At 34.9% G+C, this 26587-nt stretch overlaps 1 protein-coding gene across 1 annotated transcript in view; it reads right to left on the reverse strand.

Annotated features, from left to right (window-relative positions):
• The window catches only part of LOC126819637 (uncharacterized), a 123558-nt gene that overhangs the window by 66200 nt on the left and 30771 nt on the right, over positions 1-26587 (reverse strand). Inside the window, exon 2 of the mRNA XM_056100401.1 lies at positions 12490-12553. Coding sequence (XP_055956376.1) covers positions 12490-12553 — 64 coding nt within the window. The remainder of the gene's footprint in view (positions 1-12489; positions 12554-26587) is intronic.

Here is a 26587-nt window from a genome sequence, read left to right on the forward strand (position 1 = left end):
CCATTTTGTGATATCTATATGATCGTATGGGTTCATTCTATTAGTTGATTGGAATCAAATATCAAAATTTTAAACAAATAACAAATACGACTCGTTTGAATAAATTACTGGTTTGAAGGCTATAAATACAATTTTTGCCCAAATTACGTCATTTCCGGTGACATTGAAAATGTTAAATTGGTTTGACCTAGTTAAAATTGACATTATGTATCAAATGGTGTCACTTTTATGGAAATCGAATAATAATTGACTCTTTTACAGGCAAACTAGCGTAAAAGGTGACTCATGCAAAATTGCCCATTTCTCGGCAACTGCTTATATTACAAACTAATTTTCACATACATTCTCTTCGTATGGATTATTGCTACTAGTTTATGAAAATTGAGAAAAAATGTATTAAAATATGAAAAGCCTGAATGGGTTGTAAATAGCTCATTGTTTCACCCTTTTTCACCTTTAAATCGAAATGACCCGAAAACGAAATCGAAATTAAAAAAAGTGAGTCCGATGTTTTCTGCGCCTTTACATGGCACACCCTTTCAGTCATACCAGATTTGAAAAAAAAATAATATTTGCTTTCAAAAAGTGGTACCGAACTCTCAAAATTGTAGTTTTTGCTAAATTTACGTCACTTCCGTTGCCGAAAGGCAACTTTACCGGTAACCAAAAAAAATGACATTTTGGACCACGGAGCATAATTATGAACTTTGTTTTATACAAATCGAACAATAAATCATTAATCCAGGCCTGAAAAACTGAATTAGCCAATGGGGGCTAAGGAAAAATACGGTGGCAAAAAATGTTGCCATTTTTGGTCAAATCAGATGACTCTTTAACCCTAAGTAAAATACCACATAAAAATATTTATTAATAAAAAAGTTTTTCGTAAAAATTTAAATTTTCAAAATTTGGTGCCTAATATCTCCTAAGATTCGTCGAAAATAAAAAATCCAAAGAACTGTAGCTATGAGCCTTATCTCCGGCTATGTCAAAATGTATCAAATAATACAATCCGACAATTATTGATAACATTACGGCAAAATATCGAAAAACGACAACTTCGGTGATTTCGGACATTTCGCATTGTCGCAGAACGTTGGAAATAGCTTTAAAATTTAAGTCAAACCCACTTTCCCAGTAAAACCGAAGACATCGATTCGATCCGACAAGTAGTTTCTGAGATATGCTCAAATGGAAAAAATAATAATAAGAAGAAGAAGAAGAAGAATCCGAACAAAAACAATAGTGTTTCACACAAGCTACGCTCTGTGAAACCCTAATAAAATAAAGACCGTTGTGGGAATGAATATTTGTAGTCTGTAGGCTAAGAAATAACTACCCTTTATTTTATATATTTTAGCTGCACGTTGATATAGTATTTATTGTGTTAGTCACACGGCTAAATGGAGATTTGTAACATTCTTCAGTTCAGAAAAAGATTCCTACGACATAAATGAAGGAATAAATTGTTCTTGGGTTTTGGAGGGATTTTTTAAAGCTGTATCTAAGAAATAATCTAACACGTGGAATGGTTGTAATTATCATTTTATTTAGGCACGGGCTTATCTTACCACCTAACAGAGAGTGCAAATATGGCAGCAAACCAAACCTTATATAACATAGTTAACGGGAGTATTTATGTCACTGTTAAAAATTGAATGTCAGATTTATCTTGATTATGGAATAAAAACCGGACAAAAACTATAATAAAGGCAATTTCTTGAAAGATAAAATCAGTTACAAGATGAGTGATTGAATAAATAATTGGAGAAATGAACTCTGTATTCTAAAACGCCATCTGATGAAATTATTTTTAAACGAATTATTTTTTTTGTAAACGACGCCTAAAATGAAAAAAAATAATACACACATTAACATCTCAAGAATTAGGTAATATTAAGACTAATATATCAAAACTTTCATAGATCGAGATTATTTCAGTGGCATTTTGCGATGTAATCAAAGTTAGAGCAGAGACCAAAGTTGTCAGTGGTGTGATTTACTACAACTAAAAGTATGTAAAACATATAGTTGACTGAAATGGAATCAAGATTCGAATTCAACTTCAAGATTTATAGATAATCTTTCATTTGACCTCGTGGTCTGCTATAATATTACTTACTTGTCAGCTTCATGTATGTACGGAATTTACAACATTTATCTTAGATAAGTATTTAATTGTAGGTCAGACGTGTCGCCGTCTTTATTGTATACTAAGCTTTGATTGTAAGAGGTGTTAAGTCACGATAAGATAAACTATTACTCAATACTGGTAGATTTACAATGGTATGCTAGGTGAGAGTTCAGAGTCATTTAAATAGTTTAGATATAAATATGAAAAGCCATGTAATACCCGGAAACTTATTTGTTTTCGAAAGAAATTCTTATATATAGTTAGAAAAATGGTCGTGTATCCAAACTTTGCATCGTTTAATAATTCTGATAAAAATGTCTTTTATTCTGTTCAGTAATGAAATAGTTAAGTTATGTGCCAAAACCTGCTGCGATATTGTAAAAAAAACGGAGGCAAATTGTGTACCAATGTTCGTGAATGTGTTCTCTTTTTTCTTAGCCTAGTCTAGATAATTATTTTTGAATTTCTGTCTTAGATGTGTTTTATATGTTATTTGTATTTTACTATGCTTATTTATTTCTCTCCCCCCCCCCCCGATATTTATGTTCTATATAAATAGTAAGTGCAGAAGGACCACACTACACGTAAAACAAAAATCTACAAGATAAACCTGCGGACAAGACAGAAAATAGACATTGCACCAAATAAACAAATATAAAATTAAGTGAATGGATCCGGGGGCGCTGTACAGTTCCGGGCCTCGTCTCTCATAACTATTAATTCTAAGCATATTTCAATTTTGAATGTGAGGTATTTATAACTGACGAGACGTTAATAAACTACTACTACTCCTAACATAAATTTAATAAGCCAATATACCTACAAATTCCTAATTAATTGTCAAACCACAGTACTGCCAAAGCTAACCTGTCAACTCCTTTTATTTTCTTGATATAAACATGTTTTGAAGACAACAAAAATGTTATCTTTTTATTTATAATATGAAATTATCAAACAGTTAGAAAGTCAAAACCTCAAACAAGAGTCAAAGAAAAAAGTGTCCAAGTGAGTTTACGAGACATATACTAGGTCTATTACAGCACGTAACACACTACCATATAGAAAGTTCACAGGCTTTCGTTTTACTGTCATCCATATTGTCAATAAATCCTCTAACTACGTGATACAAAAGATGATTATTCATCACACAGAAATCTGGTTTTGGAATCTTGTATTGGCCCTCTGCAGGTGGCATGTATATATAAGTTTTAATGTTATCATGGATTAAAGACAAGAATTTTGATTGGAATTGAAATACCGACTTCGACAGATGTTTTAATAATTTAAATGCGAACCATACCGAGATAAAGTTGTTGTAAATGCATTGAGTCAAAAACACAACAACGAGATTCTTGTGGCAAAAATTGAAAAATCTGTTGATTGAATCTTTAATTTTAATTCTGCATCTCTTAAATTCTCATGATGGTTGATACATGTACACGGATTTAATGTTTAAGCGGCATCTTTAGAACATATTTCATCGTGAAAAAATAAACAAGACAGAATTTTAAATCTTGACCTACTGTTGAAAATGTCTTCTTTTGGAAGACTCAGCATTACATTGATAAAGGACATTCTACTAATGTACGACCTATATACTATAAAATCCATCTTAACATATAATCCTGACATAGGATGGTATAAAACGCCCACACAAGGCTGTTGTTCACGAATGATATCCGGATTAGGGCATAGAAAGATTTTACGTCAACCACTTGTAATGCAGAAAATTATAATGAAATCTGATTCGAATTAAGTTCATGTAGCTTTTAATTTCGGTACCTAAAGTACTTAGATTAAGACGATGGATTGGCATTACCACAGATGTTAGGCCAATTAGCTTTAAGTGAGCTCTAAAGTATACATGCATCAATTTTTAAGTAGGTATTAAAGTTCTGCATAGCAATTGAATTTTTTAATATGAAATCATCCTAGAATTTTATATCTCATCTGTTCGGTATTTCTAATGGATTGGTTAAATCTATTAGCTTCATGCTGTAGATGGATCTGTTCTCTTTACTTTTAAGTTTTTAGCTAAAGACAATTATAGTCCTATTGATGTCGGCAATTCATGTTATAGGAGCTAGTTTAGTACCACATCAAAAAGCCAATATTTCATCAGTTCCCTAATAGCTAAACCTCCTCAAACCTTTAGTATATTTCTTTTTCTTACTTGCGTTTTCGTCACGGCATGTGTGTAGGTCACATTTTATTAATTTTATCATCTTCAAGAGTAATTTCATGGTTTTGATACAAACAGATATTATTGGCTATGTGAGCCTTTAAAAAGAAATAAATAGTTTCGGAAAAATATGATAGCAGGTCAAGATTTATAGAATTACATTATTGTACCAAAAAATTAAGCGGAATTTGGCTTATTTACTAATTTTAGTTCCATTTTTGGCTAAAGGTTTCGACCGTGAAACACAAAATCAGTGATATTACTGGCTTTGTAAAATTATCAACAAAGACAAACTAGCATCCCGCATACAAAATCTAATGAAACCGACCCAAATCTAAGAGGCCGTGTCATTATACGCCAATATTGAAATATGGTCGAATATTGTCGTCAGCCCTATCTATTATCAGTGTCCGTCGGTTCGCCGGTCTGTCAAAAGTGATTATCCGATTGACTTCACATTTACGTACATTGTTATGTTCATAAGATGAGGAGGCTATTGATTTTAAATGATTTCCGATAAGTATTGTCAGAGTTATAACCCTCATTAAGCTTGACACTGATACGCAGTGTTCACGAGAGGAAGGGGGGTATTGATTTTCAACGATTCCCGATAATTACTGTCGGGAGTTATCCCCCTTGATCACTTTGAAAAACTTGTAGGGCTCTTAAGGCTAAAGTTATAATCCGATTGACTTGAAATTTACAGAAATGTTTATGCTTACACAATTTTTTTTTTATATTTTCCTCTGACCCTGAAACATAAATATTGATCATCAACGATTATCGATAATTACTTTCAGAGTCATTGACCGTGACCACTTGTAGATGGTCTAAATATCTTTCCATTGCCTTTAACTTTATGCATAGTGGACCTGTTCATGAGATAATTTCTAGCGGAGTTGTTTCAGTTGATTACTTTTTAAAACTCTCGTGGAGACTTTAGATACTAAAGTTATTCTCCGATTGATTTAATAATGTATGCACAGTGTTTATGTTCGTAAGACGATTTCTGATAACTCGAACAACTAAAATTATAATCTGATGTACGTCTTTTGTATAATAAATCTTAAAACCAGAAAGAACTTGGAGGCAATCAAATTTTAATTATTTATGATTTCTGAACAACTCCACAGAAAGTGACGGGTACTAGGAGGAGAATTTTGCTTTTAGAACATATGATGCCACTTTTAAGGGAACCATAAGGTTTCTTTCGTGGTACACTAGTGAATAGAATAATGCGGTGTGCACTTAAAGAGTAAGGCTAACTTGGTCAATCTTAAATGTTCTTATTTAAATACCTCACTTTTTGCCATAGACTGAAGGTTAATTCGACGACTTAGAGGAATAAACTTGTTTCAAATACATGTTGGCATTATTAATGTTGACTTGGCAATTATCAGAAGTAATGGCAATATTATCAAACCCAGTTCTTAACAATACGTTGATGGCTGGTCCTAGTTACACCCTTAGCTTGATATTTTATATTATCATGTAACACCATGTTAAAAAAAGATGAAAGAAAAGTCTCCAAAATCCTTAAACTCAGCAAATATCACTACTAATACTCACATGTACCCCATTAATCTCACTCTCGCCTTGTAATTTTATTATCAATTCATTGAATTTAGAAACCAATAAAATAGAAACAGTTGCACTCATTAAAGGTGATGTTTGAATATAAATGTGGAACACATGAAGAAAATGTGTCTCTAATTTTCTCCTAGATTAAGTTTTCAAAGTAAACCTTTTATAAGCTACTTCTTTTGAACTCGGTTTTATTCCATTGGCCAAATTAAGTACTCATTGAATTCAGTTTATCTAATAATATCTGCTACAACTATTTATAGATCATAAATTACAATAAATAAATTCATCCTTAACGCCCAATTGTCAAAAATATAGTGGGTATTTCAGGTAATACACATGAAACGTCGTTTCCGTTCACTGACTGTTTTGTTTTATTTTGGTTTGATTATGTTAACCTTAACCTTTCTGTGATAAGTTGAGTGTATGATAGCATGTATTGGTTTAAAGCATTTTAAAACCTGTGAATAAAAAGCGGGAATTTTACACAGAAAAGTGTACAATATTCTTTTAACGTTTTAGAGGTTTTTCTTTACCTATTAGAGTCTTATCAGTTATACCAGCATGCACTTGTCACTCACACATATTTCTCTGAAAGTGCGTGGGTGTAGAAGAGTAAATGTATGTAGAACAAACAACTAGAACATTAACCTTTCTCTTGATTTTTGTTGGATAAGAGTAGTTCTTATATGATATAATTATACTTTTGTTTCTAACTATAGAACAGTTACGTTATATTTAGCAATATTATTTTTATCACAATAGAATTCCTCTATATGTCCTACTCACAAGTCGGAAAAGTTAAATTTCAGTCAACGCCCTGTTACTTCTGTAGCTATTATTTTATAGCACACGAGACAAGCGTGGGGAAGTGGTAATATTGTTTGACTTGATTGTGCCAAGCTCCGCTATGTATACATGGGACCCCAGTCTTTCATTCCACCCGAACGACTAGACAACTGTCGTTGCCAAGCCCTCCGACCTGCACCACTGAGAAGGGAAAACCACGTCGGAAAATCTCGATGAACTTTCTCGGCCCATCCCCTAACCTAATAATTTGTTATGAGTATTATGTCTCATTGTCATTGAGGCTGTGAGTGTGTCATAAAGACTGAAGATAAATGTTAAAGCTAATGTGAATTCAATAACTCTGGTTTCGTGTGTATAATTTTACAGAAACTAAACGGGATTAGATCTACCGATATTGGTGTTGCTGTTGTGCTTATAAAAGATAGCAAATAAAAGAGGAATATTAGGCCCGACGTCACTTTATTTTAGTGAATTTCTTAACGATCACAAGATTTAATGGAAAAAGAGTTCCAAGTGAAATAAATCAATTATTAAACAAATTAATAAATTAGATGTTTTCAGAAAAATATTAAAAGCGATTGTAGCCTCAATAGAAGGGATTAGATCTACCGATATTGGTGTTGCTGTTGTGCTTATAAAAGATAGCAAATAAAAGAGGAATATTAGGCCCTACGTCACTCTATTTTAGTGAATTTCTTAACGATCCCAAAATTTAATGGAAAAAGAGTTCCAAGTGAAATAAATCAATTATTAAACAAATTAATAAATTAGATGTTTTCAGAAAAATATTAAAAGTGATTGTAGCCTCAATAGAAGGAAATCAGGTTGAATATGATGATTTAAAACAATTTGAAACAGGTCTAACGGAGGAAATATTACTTCTGGTTTTTTTTTACAGGGCTGAAAACTCTGTTAAAAGCAGCACTAAAACAATCTACTTCATCTTTAACATGCAGGAGATCTTCAAAGATGATATAGTAGAATTGCAAATACCAAAAGTATTCCATGATGATTTAGCGAGTGTTGTATTTGGATCAAGGAGACAAAAGATTAATTCACATACCAATGATAGTCGGCCAAGATTCGCTCGATTAGAAAATTTAAAATGGAGAGTTGATGTAGCTATTTCAACCAGTTTCCTAAATAGAGTATTAGAGCCTTCAGTTTAAATGGAATTGGCATTAACTGATGGATCAGTTGGGGGGGGGGGGGGGGTCCTGACACTATTTACATATTATAAAAGTACACTATATAATAGTGGGATCTGAAAACAAGCCGGAGCTTATATAAATTCATCTCCCCAGGGTTATAATAAAGTACATTGTATAAGATTGTAATCATAAATAATATACTAGTATAAAATTATAAGTTAAATGTGTTTACTCCCATTTAATTAGTCTCTTCTCATAAACATTTAGGTGTCTATCTTGGAAAATCATGCATCTGGACGGGTCACTTAAACTACATCATATCCAAAATCAATAAAACTGTTGACCATTTTCGAAGTTTTAAGTACAGATTATCTAAAAAGCCACTCTAAATAATTTGTGTGACCATGCAGACGTATTATGGGACAATTGTACAGGCCAGGAGACTTTTCAGCTTAAGAAACTCCAGCTTGATGCCCTAAGAACAGTAACTGGACTTGTTCGAGGAACATCACATAAAATTATATACGAAGAATCCGGTTTTATTTCCTTAAAAAAGACGTTCCAGACACAATCTAATTGTTTTCACTGCTCGTGCCACCCCAAGTCGCTACATTAAATCCTCATGCTACACATAACCAATCTCACTATCGAAATATATTCGCGTCAGCAACAATATATAAACAGTCCTTTCTCCCTTCTATCATTTCTTCCTGGAATAATCTCACAGACGACATTAAGCAAAGTTCAACGTTAAGACAGTTCAACGATCATTTATGCAAAAACGACCAAGCGACCCCTTATCTAGGAGACAGAAGACTGCAAATAATCCACATTAGACTTAGGTGCCAAAAAGGTACTGTGAACTATCACAAACTTTTAATGCATATTTCGAATAATCCATCCTGTAATTGCGGTCACACCATGGAGAACAGCGAACATTTATATTATACTGCTCTAATTATATTAGAGCAAGACAAAAAAAACTATACTATTACTACCAAGTACTCACCGGGAGATTAGAAAGCTACTCTACGGGAACGACCTTCTCGCTTCTTCGCCAAACAAGGAAATATTCACTGCAGTTCAGTTATTCATAAACCAACCCAATAGACTTAAGTAAACAATGGCCGTGTCCCAAAGGGTCCACTTATCGTTTCTTGATTGATAATGCTTCCCTGCGGATGGATATGGGCGACGACATCGACATGTTGTAAAACTTCAGAAGGTTCAATCATCGGTATTTTATATATACTAAACACCAAAAAACAACGTCAGTACGATTTCAAAATCAGAGAGTCACTTTAATCAAATCATTCTAAAAAACGACTTACTAAATGGATCAAAGCAGTTTCTTGTGAACAGTATGTTGACACATTAGTGATTAATTCATCACAATTCCAAGACATCACGAGAAGGTTTAGAGTCTGTACACAGTCTATACATCAGTATGTGGTGTGTCCACCGCGAGTGTCATTAACAGCAGCACAGCGTCTGTACATGGAGTGAACCAGACGATTGATGAACGCCATTGGCACCTGGAACCACACTCTCAGAAAAGCCTGGCGTAATCCATCGGCTTTGTTTGGTCTCGGTACGACGTTATTAAGTCTCCTCTGAATTTCATCCCAAAGATGTTCAATCGGGTTTAAGTCCGGACTAGGGCTGGCCAGTGCATAATGTTTACACCGTTCTGCTGTAGAAAGTCATGCTGGAAAACGTTGTTTCGAATGTGGCATGACGTGGGGTCTGAGAGCTTGATCGATGTAGCACACTGCTGTGATGCCGCCTCCCCTCCCTGGACCAAGATTTTGGAACACCACAGGACCCACTGCCGATTGTACCCCAAACCATTATGCTTGGACCTCCCCATGAGTCTCTTCCATGACACATTGGTCAGAATAACGCTGGCCACGTCGACGCCATATTCTGGTCCTGCCATCTGCAGTTAATACGCAATACCGACTCTCATTTGTGAACAGAACAGTTCTGCATTGACTGTGTCGCAAGTTCTGGTGTTGTTGGGCAAACTGTAGACGTTCACGTCGATGGCGAGGGGTTAGGATCGGTTCAATGTAAGGTCTATGGATGTTCTCTGTGGTGAGACGTCGGCGCACTTTATCGGTACTGATGGGTCTTCCGTGTGTTCCCATTGTCTGACGTGCTGTCTCGGATGCCTGTGTGAAGGGATTCTCCACGTTCTGTCGCACACCATGGTGGTCTTGTCGCCTTGAGGTAACCCTTGGTCTACCAGTTCGGGGGCGAACATCCGTGGTGTTGGTGGCCCGAAAGCGTTGCTGAAGCCTGTAGATAGTCAGAACATTGACCTGGAAGTGATTGGCAACGGCTTGGGCAGTGTGGCCAGCGTCAAGTCTTCCAAGCAAATGGTTCCTCTGAGCTGTCGTAAGTCGTGGCATGCTGCTAACGTTGTAGTGTGAATGATTCAACCAGGTATGGGGGTGCAATTTATAGGGCTGGTCCCGGTGAACAGCACGTGCAGCATGAGTTACATGAAAATCATGGAGAACACATTACCATCTCAGGAGTCAGGTTGCGTTTTTGAGAACATTTCCTGGGTTCAATTCTGTGTTTGGGAAGGAGTCTTATTGCTCAGGTAAAGTTGGAGATGTGGTCACGAATATGCAATAAAACATTTGGCAAGTATTATGCAATGCGTCTATTCAGAGTAATATACCAACCTAACGTTTCTTTTGCTGCTTAGTAGATTATACATATCGTTTCATATTGGGTATACAGTTTGGTGATACTTGCCGTATATACTTTTTCGTTGATGATATCTACTGCATACACATTTGATTTTACTCACCTTTAAGATTGATGATACATATCGTTTCATGTTGGGCATACTTACTACTTTTTTTTCATTTATTGGCTATACGTATTGTTTACTCGCCGTGTTTTTCTCATTTTGCTTATCAATATCCTTATATCCTTACCTTAATTGACCATACTAAATATGTACTGTTGGGTTGTGCTTGGCGTGTCTTGATTGACATAACTTATCATAGATGTATAGATATTTATTTGTCTTTAATACTAATTGTGTGATAATTAGTGTATCTCGAAGGTGGCAATACTTGTTCTAAATCATATCGTGTTTAATCTTTTTTTCTTTTTTTTTTTTTTTTTGCACTTATTGTTTAATTTTATACTAGTATATTATTTATGATTACAATCTTATACAATGTACTTTATTATATCCCTGGGGTGATGAATTTATATAAGCTCCGGCTTGTTTTCAGATCCCACTATTATATAGTGTACTTTTATAATATGTAATGTCAGAAAAAAATTAGTCAAAAAGTTAAGTTATATTGGATATATATAAATTAATTATAGAAAGGAGTAGAAACGTAGTGTGGTTAGCGAAACGATTAACTGATGTTCATAGTACGGAAAAGGGTACGCGAAAATCGAGTTGTGGTAAAGAGAGAAAGAAACTAGTATCGGAATGGGGGGCATCTGGCGTGCAAAAGTATAGTTTGTAAATGCCGTTTAATAATTATTAATATTTATACGGCAAGTATCACCAAACAGTAGGTAGTAAGTAAAAGGGCGGCAAGTAGTAATTATGCCCAATATGAAACCATAGGTATCATCAATCTAAAAGGTGAGTGAAATCAAAAATGTATGCGGTAGGTATCATACGGTAAGTATCATTACAAACAGTAGGTGGTAAGTAAAAAGACCGGATGCAGTAAGTATACCCAATATAAAACGATATGTATCATCAATCTAGAAGGTGAGTAAAATTAATATCGGTAAGTATCATCAATCAAGAGACGGAAAGTATCATCAATCAAGAGACGGAAAGTATCATCAATCAAGAAACGGTAAGTGGACCCTGTGGGACAGGGTTATTGTTTACTTAAATCTATTGGGTTGGTTTATGGGGTTCACGGTGGCTAAGTGGGTAAGACTCGTTAGCCTTGTGGTCGGGTATTCGATCCCTACACTGGTCGAGAAAGTTCATCCAGATTTTCCGGCGTGGTTCCCCCTTGTCTGTGATGCAGGACGGAGGGCCTTGCAAGGACATCTGTCTAGTCGTTCGGATGGGACGAAAAACCGAGGTCCCGTATACACATTGGCGGGCACGTAAAAGATCCCTGACAGTTGGAATTCGATATAAGAGTAGACCGTAGTGCCGCTATCCGGGCAAAATTTCCCTCATTAGCCCAGTTCGGAGCAGAACAGTAGGACGTTAAATCCCATTTCATTTCATTTCTGGATAGTGAATATTTCCATGTTTATCGAAGAATTCAGAAGGTCGTTTCCGTATTGTAGCGTTCTAATCTCCCGGTGAGTATTTGTTAGTAATAGTAATATGAAAATGACATTAAGTGATGGATCAGTTAAAATGTTTGAGGTTCTGACTTTAAAGTTCCACGATTTAAGATATAATGTAGCTTTTATACTGAAAGAAATGGAGGACTTCGAGAAAAGAAGTATTCTTAAAATTAAAGATTAAATACTCAGCAGTTGTTATTCATTTGATTAATTAAAAATATAATGTTATATATAGGAAAAGAGTAAATAAAGCAATATTTTCTACCATTAAAAAATAAATAAATAAATAAATATAAATAAATAGTTGTGTGTAATCCACTTACCCTTAATGCTGCACTTATTGATTCAGTTTGCATAAACACTAACAATAACACACACAAAACATATCTGAAATTAGAAAAAAAACATTTGTTTTTAAAAGAGGAAAATGGGTATTCCTTGTTGGCTGTGGATGTTATCTTGTGTGGGATTGGGACTCATCTGAATAAGATTAATAGTTGTTCTTTTCAATTTTCAACAAATCCTAATCTCATCCGACACGTTGGAATTATACCAACACTTTTCTAGATGCATTTGAATTAGATAAACAGATGCAGACAAGTTTAAAGTTGCTATATTTACTTTAGTTTATTCTATTGTATAAGTAGTTATTTGCAGAGCTGACACGAGCACGAGTTTCCCATTATTTGTAATTGGCTGATTTAAAAAAAAAATTTAAGAGCAGTTTTTCGGGTCTGCAATTAACATTAATCAGTTTTGCTGAATATCTTATGATGCCCAATTACGATATCAAGGCATACAAATAAACTGCATTAAAGCCAGTTTAAAAGAGAGTAATGAAAACTACTTCAATATTCTTTACTTGGAATAGCATTGGATATTAGGCCTGTAAAGTGTAAACTGGGGAGGTTAGAAATAGTTCTTAAATATATTTTATTAGATGGGATTACAGTGATCGGTAGAATATTGTCCCAAATGACCATGGTTGAAGTGTGTCTAACGTTGTCCTTTTTCGACTGTCCTATTTCAAATGACGATTAATATTTTTGTAGGATCTTGACAGTGAGCCCTTTTTGTACGTCCTATTGTTTCAAATAAGTTATATTAACCAAAGATCAGAATGTGTATTTGAGGAACCCTGTTTTCACTTTAGGAAATAAAATAGATGTCTCTTTGATGTCTATACTAATAATAAAAGCAAAACTTTATTAGCCGAATATGAAGACATGCACGATGATTCATATATACTATGAACATTATATTGGATCATCTGATATACGTATCCTTTATATATTCAGATTTCAACAGTAACTGGGGCATTGTATTTATTGGGAATTATAGCAGAATAGATTCAGTGATTACACAATACGAACTACAAATGTTAATGAGCTGATGATACTCGTTACCATTGCCCTGGGAATATGAATTTAAAGATACATTATGTAAGATTTAGATAAAGAGCTAGCCATTCTTGCTATAATAGTTCGAAAATAGATAGTGTAAAATGAATAATTTGAAAATTTCATTCAAATTACTCTATTGCGAGCGAAGATATTAGCCTTTGAAGGTTTGACAAGACGTGTGCAATAATTTCAACCACCGTACTGGTTGTTCGAAGCTAAGTCTCGTTCCTCCATTTTTAGCTTAAATCAAAATATGGCTGAACTGTTCTAAACTATTTAATATCGGAGAAATCCGATGCCATCGAGAGTTGATTATGGCTTGGATAAGTTAATTAATGTCTAATTAATAATTTAGAAAACATTTCAGGTCTAAAGAAAGACCTGCAATAGGCAGATTTAGCTCTTGCATAATTTATGTTTAAGTAGCTGTAGGGCTTGTCTATGAATGTTTACAAGGCAGTGCACGTTTACTGCATACACGTGGTGACATGAACTGTAAGTATAGGTTCCTGGACCCAGTTTCTCGAAATCTTAACTAAAGATAAAATCCAAATTTTAGTAGATATTTCAATTTTGATTGGCTAAGCACTAAAATCAATCTAATATTACCCAATCAAATTACTAAAATTTGATTTTATCTTAGTTAAAATTTCGTGAAACAGGCCCCCGGTGTATGACAGTTATAGGGCGGGGGTGGGGGGGGCTTGTGGTCTAGAGTGTCGCCGCTGGCTTACGGTAGTGGTTTCGATCCTTGGTGTGGCTTGGAAATGGGGACGCCTTCTCAACCTCGTGGGTTTACTCCGGGTACTCCGGTTTCCTCCCACAGGAAAGATCCCTGCGCGTGCCATAAGCATAGTAAAATAAGACAACTTGTCTGCGATATCACCATCGGTGAAAGCGGACCGGACGTCAAACACTATTAGAAGAAGAAAACGTTATAGGTTTAATGGAAGTACGCAGTGAAACGCTTTTGATATGTAGACCAACGAAAACAAGTGCACCAGTGCGTTATTCGTTAATCGTTGAATCACTAATAACGATACAGGATGTGTTTACAATGTAGTGGACTTTTACTGCATCTCACGAGATACTTTCTAGAACTGATGGATATTAAAATTCAATAAATTCTAACGAAATGGATCACATACATTCATAATTTTCAATATTTATAACAACATCAAGGAGGGATACTTTTAAGTTCTAATATTTTTATTTATTTGATATGAGTTGTGGTTAACATTACCATTAAGACTAATTACATCAACAAAATATGGGATGATATTGTGTGCCACATGATAATTAGTGTTTGTGTTCTTGAAAGTGGAACGATTCTTGTAAAATTTGAAATATTTTATATGTCACTGATTTCGCTGAAATCTACACGTAAGTCAGTGACATAAAACCAAATTAAAAATACGAGTAACCACTTCATGCTATATAATCCTCGAGTGTCTCCTCTAATGTGAAAACATATTTAATCGTATATTAAATTACCGAACATGATTCGGGCGTTTTTCACAGACTTGTGCTAATAGAAAAACTGAATTTGAAGTCAAATGCACGTAATAAGCTGGGTATAATTATTAGAATAAAATGTGCCCAATCCTTAACCTACATCAATATCTTGTCAAGACACCCGTGTCAAAGATCTTATCTATTGATATTATAATATTATACCTCTTAAATAACAGGTTTCATTAAAGGTACATAAACTTAATGCGGAGCTCAGTGGTAAAATTACTCTTTCCATATTACATAATATGTCACCACTGTCCATTTGAGTTCACAAATCTGATCACAGCACATGCGTGGCTCTGATATAAACAGGCACAATAACACTCGATAGAATTTACCTCAAAAATATAGAGTTAAAGATAAAAATTAATCATTTTGAAATTTATGTATCAGAATGATCGACATTCATTTAGGAGAGGTGGGCCAGATTCAGTTCCGTGCCGACACACGTACCTACGACAGGACCATTTTCCATTACGGAAATCACATAATTTTGTATTTAAAGTAGCTAAATCTCTAACAAGAGAAAACACGAATTATATTTCATATTGGTTCATTTTAACCAATATTAGTGTTGCCATCTTACCGTGAGAATATGGGCTCCTGATATCCAATATATAAACCACAGTGAGCATTTTAAAATCAGCGAGCGACTTGTTTTTCCCTGGACCTACCACTGGATCCGCGCCTACAGTGTGAGCGTATGAAAATTATAGACATGTAAATAAAGCATGCTATGGTAAGCATCCACCAAATTTATAAAATATATATGCATCTTCTATTGTTAAAATAATGTGTTTCATAAAGTAAGTATCATCTTACATATATCTTGATACACGCGGCGTGTATAATAGCATAATAGAACAGTTACTGTACAGACAGTGTAGGGCGTTAAACCCCATTTCATTACGAACTCCTAAAGCAAGGACCACCATAAACCTGCTGGAACTCGCTGATCCAACTGGCGGGACCATTTTGGCTAAATCATATTTTTACTAACAGCAGAAACGAAGAAATATTTTACGGACATAATATTACATGTACATTATGAAATGCATACTCAGTATGTGAGATAAAATGTAAGAAAAGAAAAGCTAAGCGAATGAAAAACAGTCGTTCTGGCAGTCATAATAAATACGATGTAATAATTAGTCAAAGGTTATTTGGGAATGCTTTGCAAAACACACAATAATTTACTGTCGTTATATGTTTAGACTATTTTTAGAGCCGTTCTATTTTTGCGAAAGAAAGATTTATTTTTATCGCGGTTCATAAAGAAGAAATGGGGAAATAGCTTCAGCCATCTTTACTAATTCATATATATCAGCACCATATCTTGTATTTCAACATCATTAGCCCATTCGGAGCAGACCAGAAGGACGTTAAATCTCATTTCATTTCATTTCATGTAGGTATAGTACCTTAAACAAATGTACTGGTACATAGTTACTAAGACATTACTGTCCACCAAGCATGGTTTCTACTCAAAATCTTTCTAACCGTCCCGCCAGGCGACATTGGTTACATCGGCATTACTTTTTCCTAAAATGGTTCGTAGTAAAATCTCAGTGGTTAACTACATCCCTGCCCCGAAAGTACATTTAGCACACCCTGGTAGGTATCTATTTATAAACATTTTGAGGATTTTAGAATTTAGACAAGCAGTACGTTATTTTGTTTGCGAAATAACAATAATATTATGCCCTTTAACATTCTTTTCTCTTTATTATTTGTAAAATGTTCTTATTATACGCTAAATTAACACCGTCAGTTAATGCCTGTCGCATGGCCTATCATTTTCGCAAAGAAATATTTACTAATCTTCGGCGTGTACATCATTTGAACATGATATATGGTAGTCTGTCAACATGCAAGCAGATACAGTTTATACTGTTACAAAATATAATACAATTGTTATATTTAAACTTTTAACCACATGTTCTCTCTCCGTATATCTTATAACTTTTACAAAATACAATACAATCCTTAATATAAGTGTTTTATGGCCCTCAACAAGACTTGCTGATGTATTGCAGTGTATCCTGGTGGTGATGTTATAATACTGTTTCACTACAACATGTCAAGAGAATGTTAATGTAAATAGAAACAGTCTGGTAAATTTTATAAACCTGTGACCGAATATTATTCATCGATATTTAAAACATTTAAAAAAAGCATTACAGTTGTTCACTCGTGATGTTGTTTGTAGCCCTGCCATTGCTATACTGTATGGGTTGATATCGTGTCTACTGTTACTGTTGTTTATATGGCTTATATCGCGTCTACTGCTACAGTTGTTTACACCGTGTCTACACTTCTGTCAATGTTGTTTATATCGTGTCTAAACTATGCTGGTCGGCATTTCAGTTGTAATTTAGGATTATGTCGTTTTCACACATAAAGTTCATTCGTAAATATAAAACAAAAGGGACACAGGGTTCGCTCAAACGACGGTTTATACATGGTCCTAAAGAATGGTTTCACTATTGCAGACAAAAGGGGAAAATATTTGTTTGTCACTGACGAACAATATTTAATTTCCTCGCAAACAAGAATAAGGAGGGCGCTATATTATTTTATATGTCCCTCATGCAACAAGAGCATCTCACAGAATGAATAAAAGTTTAGTCTACAGCTAACTTTTTACATGATTTATGAATGAAAAAAGGGTAACCTGGGTTTTTTAACATTTTGTAAATTGCACGCGTTCGTGCTATTATGAATAAATGATATTTGAACATACATCAGATCTGAGATATGTACTGAACTTTTTATGGTAATAATTTTTACTCGTGTTATTATATAGCACGTGAGAATTGGTTCTTTATTTTGATATCTTTTTAAATAGAGATGTTGAGTTCAAGAGTTTTAAAACAGTTCAGTTAGGTGGCTGTGCTCGGCCACTGTGTCACCATGTTGCACTCCATTAATATAACAAACGCAGGCTAATCCTGAGAATATATTAATTAGAAACAATACGAAACTAGACATAATGTGGTTATTATGCTTAATGTGGTGTTATGGGGTTTGTTAGGGTGATGCAAACAGGGAAGTAGAAATTTAGCAGTATGATCTAATCACTTGTAAGATAAAACCAGACAAGTAGACGTTTAGTAATATGATGATAAAACCAAAGGTTAAACAATACAATGAAACCGGAGGACTAGGAGGTTTAGCAGTATGGAGAAATCAGTGGTTTAGCTGTGTGATGAAATCAGAGAACCAGAAGTTGAGCAATATGATGAAATCAGAGGTTTATCTGTATGATGAAATCAGAGAACCAAAGGTTTAGCAATATGATGAAATCGGAGGTTTAGCTGCATACCAGCGTGTTGTTACTAGACATCTAGCAGTATATAGAAACCAGGAAATCAGAAATTTAACAGTATGATTAAATCTGGAACTTACTAGTATGATTTAATCTGGAGTTTAACAGTATGGTGATATAACAGTACATTGAGTTTAGCAGTATGATTAAATATGGAACTTACCAGTATGATGAAACTAGATTTTACAGTATGGTTAAAACATGGGTTTACCAGTATTATTAAATCTAGGGTTTATCAATGAATAAATCAGGGATTTACTAGTATGATGAAACCATAATAGTACCTTGGGTTTAACAGAATAATTAAACTAGAAAACAAGCGGTTAAAAAACGTGATGAAACTGGAGATTTAGCTTTCTAAAAAAACATAGGACCCGGTGTTAGCGTACATTCCCGAAACAATTATGACGAGCACCATTAGCCCATTAACAATTCATACACTTGGGAGTACAGGCGACCTTTTTTTCATATAGCGATATATGTAGTGTAAGCTAAATAGGGCGATTTGGGAACTGGTGGCTGAGGAAGATAAGAAATAAGAAAAAAAAAACTATACAAGAGTCAGTCGAGCTTGGCTAAAAAGTTGATAATATTCGTAACCATTGTGCCAGGAAAATGGGGATGGTTCGGCTTCTATATACCCCCAATTTTAGTTAAAATCGCGGAATTAAATTCATTGTCAGTAAGGCACTGGCTCACTCGCCAGTAGATCCAGGGTTCGATTCCAGTGTTGACCGAGAATGTTTCCCGGGATTTTGCAGCATGGTTTCATCCTTATCACTGCTGCAGAATGGAGTACCTGGCAAGAAACAGTTTCCAGTCGTTGGCATACTCATAAAGAACCTTATGTATTCAGTATTCATGATATTTAACATTTTTTATTTACCTTACAAATATGAGTATAAAAAAAGTAATCTAAAAATGCAGTATACGTGCTTTTTGAGATATTATTTTCTATCTCTAAATTTATGCAGTGATATGTATGATTTTGCACTGGGTTCACCGAGATATTTGATCAGTTTCTTGTAAAGTACAAGTATACAATTGCATTCTCCTTAAACATGATCACCCTACTTGATATACAAGACACTTCTTAAAAAAATATATGTACACAAATGTTTGTATATATTTTCAGTTCCGTGAACAAAAGAATTTTATCGCTTTAACATTTTCAATGTAATAGTTAACACCCTAGTATCATATTAATTGAAAAGCTGGTATTTTAAATATTTCTTTTGATTTATATCAGGTCGATTATAGAAACCTTCAGAAGTTCAAGGTTGGGATTTTTTCAAAAATAAGTATTCAATATTTAACTGAAAATTCTTACATTATCATTCGGTTATATAGTATTGTAGTATAAACATTAATCTACCCACGGTTTTGTATAGTATTGTAGTATAAACATTAATCTACCCACGGTTTTATGCCGTCGTCCGTCGTTTATTCCTAAACTATTCAATACCTCCAATCAAGTTCAGAATATATCTTAAATCATGTTCCTTTGTTGATGATTTTTCAGATCTTTGGGAATGGGTGGGAGAACCTTGAAAGCAAAATCTTTAGATGTTGGTTAAATACTAAATGTTCGTAAAACAGAAGTTGCGAACGTATACATTTTATAACGTAGATATTATTAAAATATTAAAGGAACTTAACCACGATTGGCGATTAAACACACATGTGCTTTGGAAATTCTTGCTGTGAATAGTCTGTCGGAAAAGTGGCAGTTTTTATGTTGAATAGTAGAATTACAAACTGTGCTATCTGAAAAGTCCCTACAAATTCTCAAATTATCCGTCCATTGTATTTTTGTCATATTGTACAAGACGAAACACACGGAGAAAAAATATTCAATATTTTCGTGGTGTATATCAATAGCAATTCAAATTAGAAACGTTACTTCAAATTTTCTTGTTAAAAAGATTGTCAGGGCATTGGAATACAGTTTTCGGGTGGTTGTTAGAAACTTGCCATGGTATATACGGGGAGTTCACGGGTTAAAAAGTGAACAAAATTGTAGTAGTCTAGATTTCATTGCCCTTTGTAAATGTAAAACGTGGCATATAATGGCATAAGCTTGTTCGTCTACGATCTTTTCTGAAAATTGCTCATGTTCCTGTCCTTAATGGTGGCTGATTGTATTATTTATTTGTAAATACGAGCAATTTGATTAGTTACATGTATAATATAAGTACAGGGATGTATGGTCTGCGGTAGATTATTGAAAGTAATAGATTTAAGCGGCTTAAGCACCCAATAGCGTATAAACACAGTCCAACTCTTATGACACCATGGATCTAGAATTACCTTTTCAATTGTTCACACAATACGCTACACAAGAATTTCAACTGTTGTAATGTAAGGCGATACATTATAACATAAGTAATAAAAGGCTATAAATCTGACAGATATAGATAAAGTAATTGTAGTAGTACAAGACCCACACTGGTATATACTATAATCTTATATATATATCTTGTATTTACTTTAATCTATTAAGTAAAGAGTCAGAAAGATTGAGGTGTCTTACACAATTGTAAAATGTTCGACCACAAAGATTTGAATAAAATCTGCTGTCCTAGTATTGTGGTGTTAAAACCAATTACGACTCCGTGTAAGGGTGGATAAAAGACAAACTTGTCTATTTGAAAAACGTATGCACCATGGCTCACAGCAAATAATCACATTATCTCTATTTTCGTATAAATCTTAAAAGTATCCATTCATTATGATTACCTAATGTTAAAACAAAAACTATTGTCTGAATATGTTATTTTGCTGTCTACAGTAAGTCGAAATCGTGATAGATCGTTCCATTATTTCCTGACTGACGAGTTCTTCCCGCTTTTTGCACAATTAATGGTTGTTTGAATTTCGGGCCTTTTATCCAACCAATATTATATATAACGATCCCCTTTGATATACTCTTCAAAAAAAAGTAGGGGATATTGAAATGCAAATACCTATGCAGATTGTGATATGATAAATAGTCATGGACACTTGACATGCTTTGAGAGTATGTTCACAGATGAAGAACTTATCGTCCGAACAGAACCACTGAGCTGCACATGCGACATGCAAAAGCGCCATACACACGGGAGGGGTTCATTGTCAAAATTGCCACATCAAGGAAGGGTTGATGAAAACTGCCGCTTGTTGGTTTATCCTATCCATGTTTGCTTTCCTATCGGTTCTTGCATAAGATTTACTGTTTAGCGTATCTTTGCTTTAGTGTGTTACGTTTAATTTGATCGGGAGACGTGTTCGTCGACGTCAACGTCAACGGACAACACTGCAAGAATTGGCCGTGGCACTGCAAGAGGAATGGGTCAGATTGGCCAAAATCGTGATTGGACAGTTGATTAGGAGCATGCCACGACGAATTGCTGAATGTCTGAGGATTGGTGGAGCAATTGCTCATTATGAAGACAAAAAACAAAAACGTCCATTTTCACTTTTGACAGTGTATCTCTTTGCGAATGAAATAGGGCGTCAGATAAGCCGCCCATATTAACTGTATATGTTCATGTGTAGGCAATTGGCCTGTTATTAACATACACTGGTTACCTCTAATAAAAACAGCAGTGCATATCCGCAGTTTTGTATTGTTTTAGAATATCTCCTACTTTTTTTAAAGAGTATATTATAAGAAAGTGGATCTTGGTTTAACGCCCACATCGATAACCGAATCCTTCAATGTTATTCACTTTGATTGCGTCTATTCGTGTGAATTTCTGATTTTAAGAGCAACATTTAAGAGAATAAAAACGACAGGTATATGTGTTATTTCAAAAGTTCTAGAAATAGTCAGCATCTCCAACTTTAACTGAGCAATAGGACTCCTTCCCAAACACCGAATTGAAATCAGGAAATGCTCTCAAAAACGCAACCTGACTTCTGAGATGGTAATGTGTTCTCCATGATTTTCATGTAACTCATGCTGCACGTGCTGTTCAACGGGACCAGCGCTATAAAATGCACCCCCATAGCTGGTTGAATCATTCACACTACAACGTCAGTAGCATGCAACGACTCACGACAGCTCAAAGGAACCAGGCGCCGTTGCCAATCACTTCCATGTCAATGTTCGGACCATCTACAGGGTTACCACAAGGCGACAAGACCGCCGTGTTGTGCGACAGCACGTGCAGAATCCCTTCACACAGGCATCTGAGACAGCACGTCAGACAGCGGGAACACACGGAAGACCCATCAGTACTTATACAGTGCGCCGAAGTCTCACCAGAGATTGCGTATCAACTGCAGATGGCAGGACCAGAATATGGCGTCGACGTGGCCAGCGTTATTCTGACCAATGTGTCATAATGGTTTGGGTTGGAATCGGCCTGAACCAGAGAGTGGGTCCTGTGGTCCAAGGAAAGAAGGCGGCTTCACAGCAGTGCGCTACATCGATCAAGCTCTCAGACCCCACGTCAAACCACATTTCACACGACATCGAAACAACGTTTTCCAGCATGACAACGCCCGTTCCCATACCGCCAGAGTTACTCGGACTTTCTACAGCAGAACGGTGTCAATTATATGCACTGGCCAGCCCTTAGTCCGGACTTAAAAACGATTGAACATCATTGGGATGAAATTCAGAGGAGACTTAATAACGTCGTACCGAGACCAAACACAGTCGATGGATTGCGCCAGGCTTTTCTGTGAGTGTGGTTCCAGGTGCCAATGGCGTTCATCAATCGTCTGGTCCACTCCATGTACAGACGCTGCGCTGCTGTTATTGACACTCGCGGTGGACACACCAGATACTGATGTATAGACTGTGTACAGACTCTAAACCTTCTCATAATGTCTTGGAATTGTGATGAATTAATCACCAATGTGTCAACATACTGTTAACAAAATATTGCTTTGATCCATTTAGTAAGTCGTTTTCTAGAATGGTTTGATTAAACATACATTATGCAAGAGCTAAATCTGGTTATTGCAAGTCTTTATTTAGTCTTCAGATGTCATAGAAATTATAAATTAGATCTTTATTTACACACCAAGCACAAAATTAACTCTGTAGACCCACGGATGGCTTGGATACAGCTTAGATTTAAACGGGATTTCGTTGACTGATTTAATTTTAAATGGCGTCGTGAGCGGAGATTAACCGTTACGTTGACGTCATACTCCCGGATCGAGGATAAATGATATAATGTACGAAGCGAGGCCGCTGTTGAGCGATGCCTTAACAAATAACTTCTAAACTATTTAAAGTGCAATAAACTAAACACAGATAATGACAAATTATACAATTCCAGGAGAACGTGTTATGACTAATACAGACGGACAGGTCTTCTGTCTTAATAATATCAATAAAAATATTTTTATTTCCCCAATAGGCACGACGCCACTGGTGTATACCAATAGATTTATCATAATTGTATTATAATATTATGTCCTATATTCAATTGATTTAATGCATGCCCAAAATACAAGTAAGAATGAAAATTTACCCTCTCACTCATTTTTTCCAATTGTTATAAAAATCCAAAAAGGTAAAACACAAATTCGGATATGATGACAGCAGACAAAAGACAGCAGAGATTATGTAGGTGGAGTTACGCCTGTCAATCAAACAATCGGCCGTGTGATGACTAATGCAGACGGAAAGGTCTTCTGTCTTAATAATATCAATGAAAATATTTTTATTTCCCCAAGAGGCATGACGCCACTGGTGTATACCTATAGATTTATCATAATTGTATTATAATATTATGACCTATATTCAATTGATTTAATGCATGCCCAAAATACAAGTAAGAATGAAAATTTACCCTCTCACTCATTTTGTCCAATTGTTATAAAAATCCAAAAAGGTAAAACACAAATTCGGATATGATGACAGCAGACAAAAGACAGCAGAGATTATGTAGGTGGAGTTAACGCCTGTCAATCAAACGATCGGCCATACTAAGAATCGATGAAGATGGAATTCAATCCCATTTCTAGTCAAAAATTACACTGGTGATAACTATGTTCAGAATAAAGTAATTTGACTGAGATTTTCAATATATTCTTCTTTCATCATCTATTTTTGAACTGTTATAGCAAAATGGCTAATACTCCTTATAAAAAATCTCCCATAATGTATCTTTAAAGTGCCTCTCTGATTTTGAAATTGTGCTGACGTTTTTTTTTTTTTGCTGTTTAGTATATATGTTGGCTAACCAGGACGGGTCTGGATGATATGAAATTCGAGTATCTAATTTTGTTCTGAAATTATTATTTATATATGTAAAGCATTACTACATCAAAAGACAATTACTGAACAACAATTGCTTACAGATGGTCAGTCAGCAAAATAATTTGACTGTCAAAAGCAAAATGAAATGGTAAAGGAAACTATAATAGTTTAACGAAGGGATTTTTTTAAATTAATAACTGCCTTTATTATTTTGCATGATAAAAAATATGTGTTATGGTAATCCACAGGTGTGCGATACGTTGCATTTTTGTTTTTAGATTTAAAACATTTTGATTCATTTTTATGATCGGATTATTAAGTAATTCAATATTTACATGTTCAATTTCAATGGACACGGTGTTAACATGTATGTATTTTTCGCTAATTGAATACACAATAATGGTTGCTAAAGCGTGTATGTTATCGAGAACACAACCGCCTTACAAAAGCAACCCACATTTGTACCAAATAATCTAACTGTATTAGACGCTGAATGTTGAGTCGTTATTTCCAACGTAAATGTAGGTGAATGATTTGATCAAAATTAAATAAATGTTAAAGAAGATTTAAACATTTCGAAGTAGTTTATTCATACTTTCACTCATTCACTTCGTAAGAGATTTTAATAAGTAAGATAAACTTTTAAATTACGGGTATTTTATTCGTTGTTAAATGACGTCGTGTTATACACGTATTTATACAATGATACTTTTTTACAATCATAATTAAATAGACATTCATTGTAATATACATCCATTTTTTAAATATACATCAACTTCTGTACAGTATGAGCTGTTAATATATCTGTATTGGAGAATTCTTGCATTATTTTATTCTTTAAATATTGCAAAACTATAATAAAGATGAGCGGTTTTCAACCCTGGAGGTGCCCAACTTAATCGGTATCATTCAGTGAACATTTGGCCACATATTACCAATTATTTCCCCATTGACTTTAATGTTAATTCTCGTCTCTTAGACCGGCTCTAACTTTTTTCCAAATTTCCGTTGTTTTGGATTATGCCCTTTTTTTTAGCTAATTTTACTAGCCAGAGATGGAGCAACATCTGGCAACCTCTTGCTCAAAAGCAGGTATGAAGTTCACCATGGAAAACTTGAGATACACAAACCGGAAGTAGCATACAAATAAACATACAACTGTCCGCCTTACATTTCAACCTAACTAACCTCTTAGCTCTCGTATACTTCCGCCTCAAAATCATGTATATTCACCAAAACCTGGCAGAAAATGTATATTCAAACCCTTTTCTTCGATTCTACCCGAAAAAGTCAACAAAGAACGCCATGCCAAAGGAGGAGAGGGGGAAGGGAGAGAAAGACTCAAAATAACTTTGGCCTTTACTTTCGGCGTAGGAATAATTGGTGACGTTTCCATTTGGCCTATCACGTGGCCATTCAAAATGACCAATCCCCCTTCCATCTTTCTGGAATTGTTCCAAAATATGCCACTGAAAGGTGGTAATCCGTGTTCTAGAAAATGTAAGTATACACTCAACACCCATCACTGCCTATAGTTAAATGAAGGAATAGTAACAAAACTAGTTGTATTAAATAATATCAAAGAAGGTGTAATTTTGTTGAAAATATTATGGGATACACATATCCGATACGCCCCTTATCTAGGACACTGTCTTTAATGAAAACTATGGGAAGGGGTGGCAGAGTAAATATCAGTGAACTGTGAATATGTCACCTAGTATAATATCAGTTTTAACAGGGTATAGTTTACAACCTGTCATCAAATGGTTCAAGCTATGTCTAATATGTAGTGTCCAGCATTGTTTTCACAATATATGTCGTGACCATACATATACTAATATACTTATCGACCGGTTCAAATGTCATGGGTAACTGTCCTCGCAATCTTATGACAAATAAGATCAGTCTAACCTTATACCTAGTTCTTTTGTAATATTCAAATAACTTATATACAGTCTGCCTTTAACACCTGG

This window comes from Patella vulgata, chromosome 4, assembly GCF_932274485.2.
Source record: "Patella vulgata chromosome 4, xgPatVulg1.2, whole genome shotgun sequence".
NCBI classification, from domain to species: Eukaryota; Metazoa; Mollusca; class Gastropoda; family Patellidae; genus Patella; species Patella vulgata.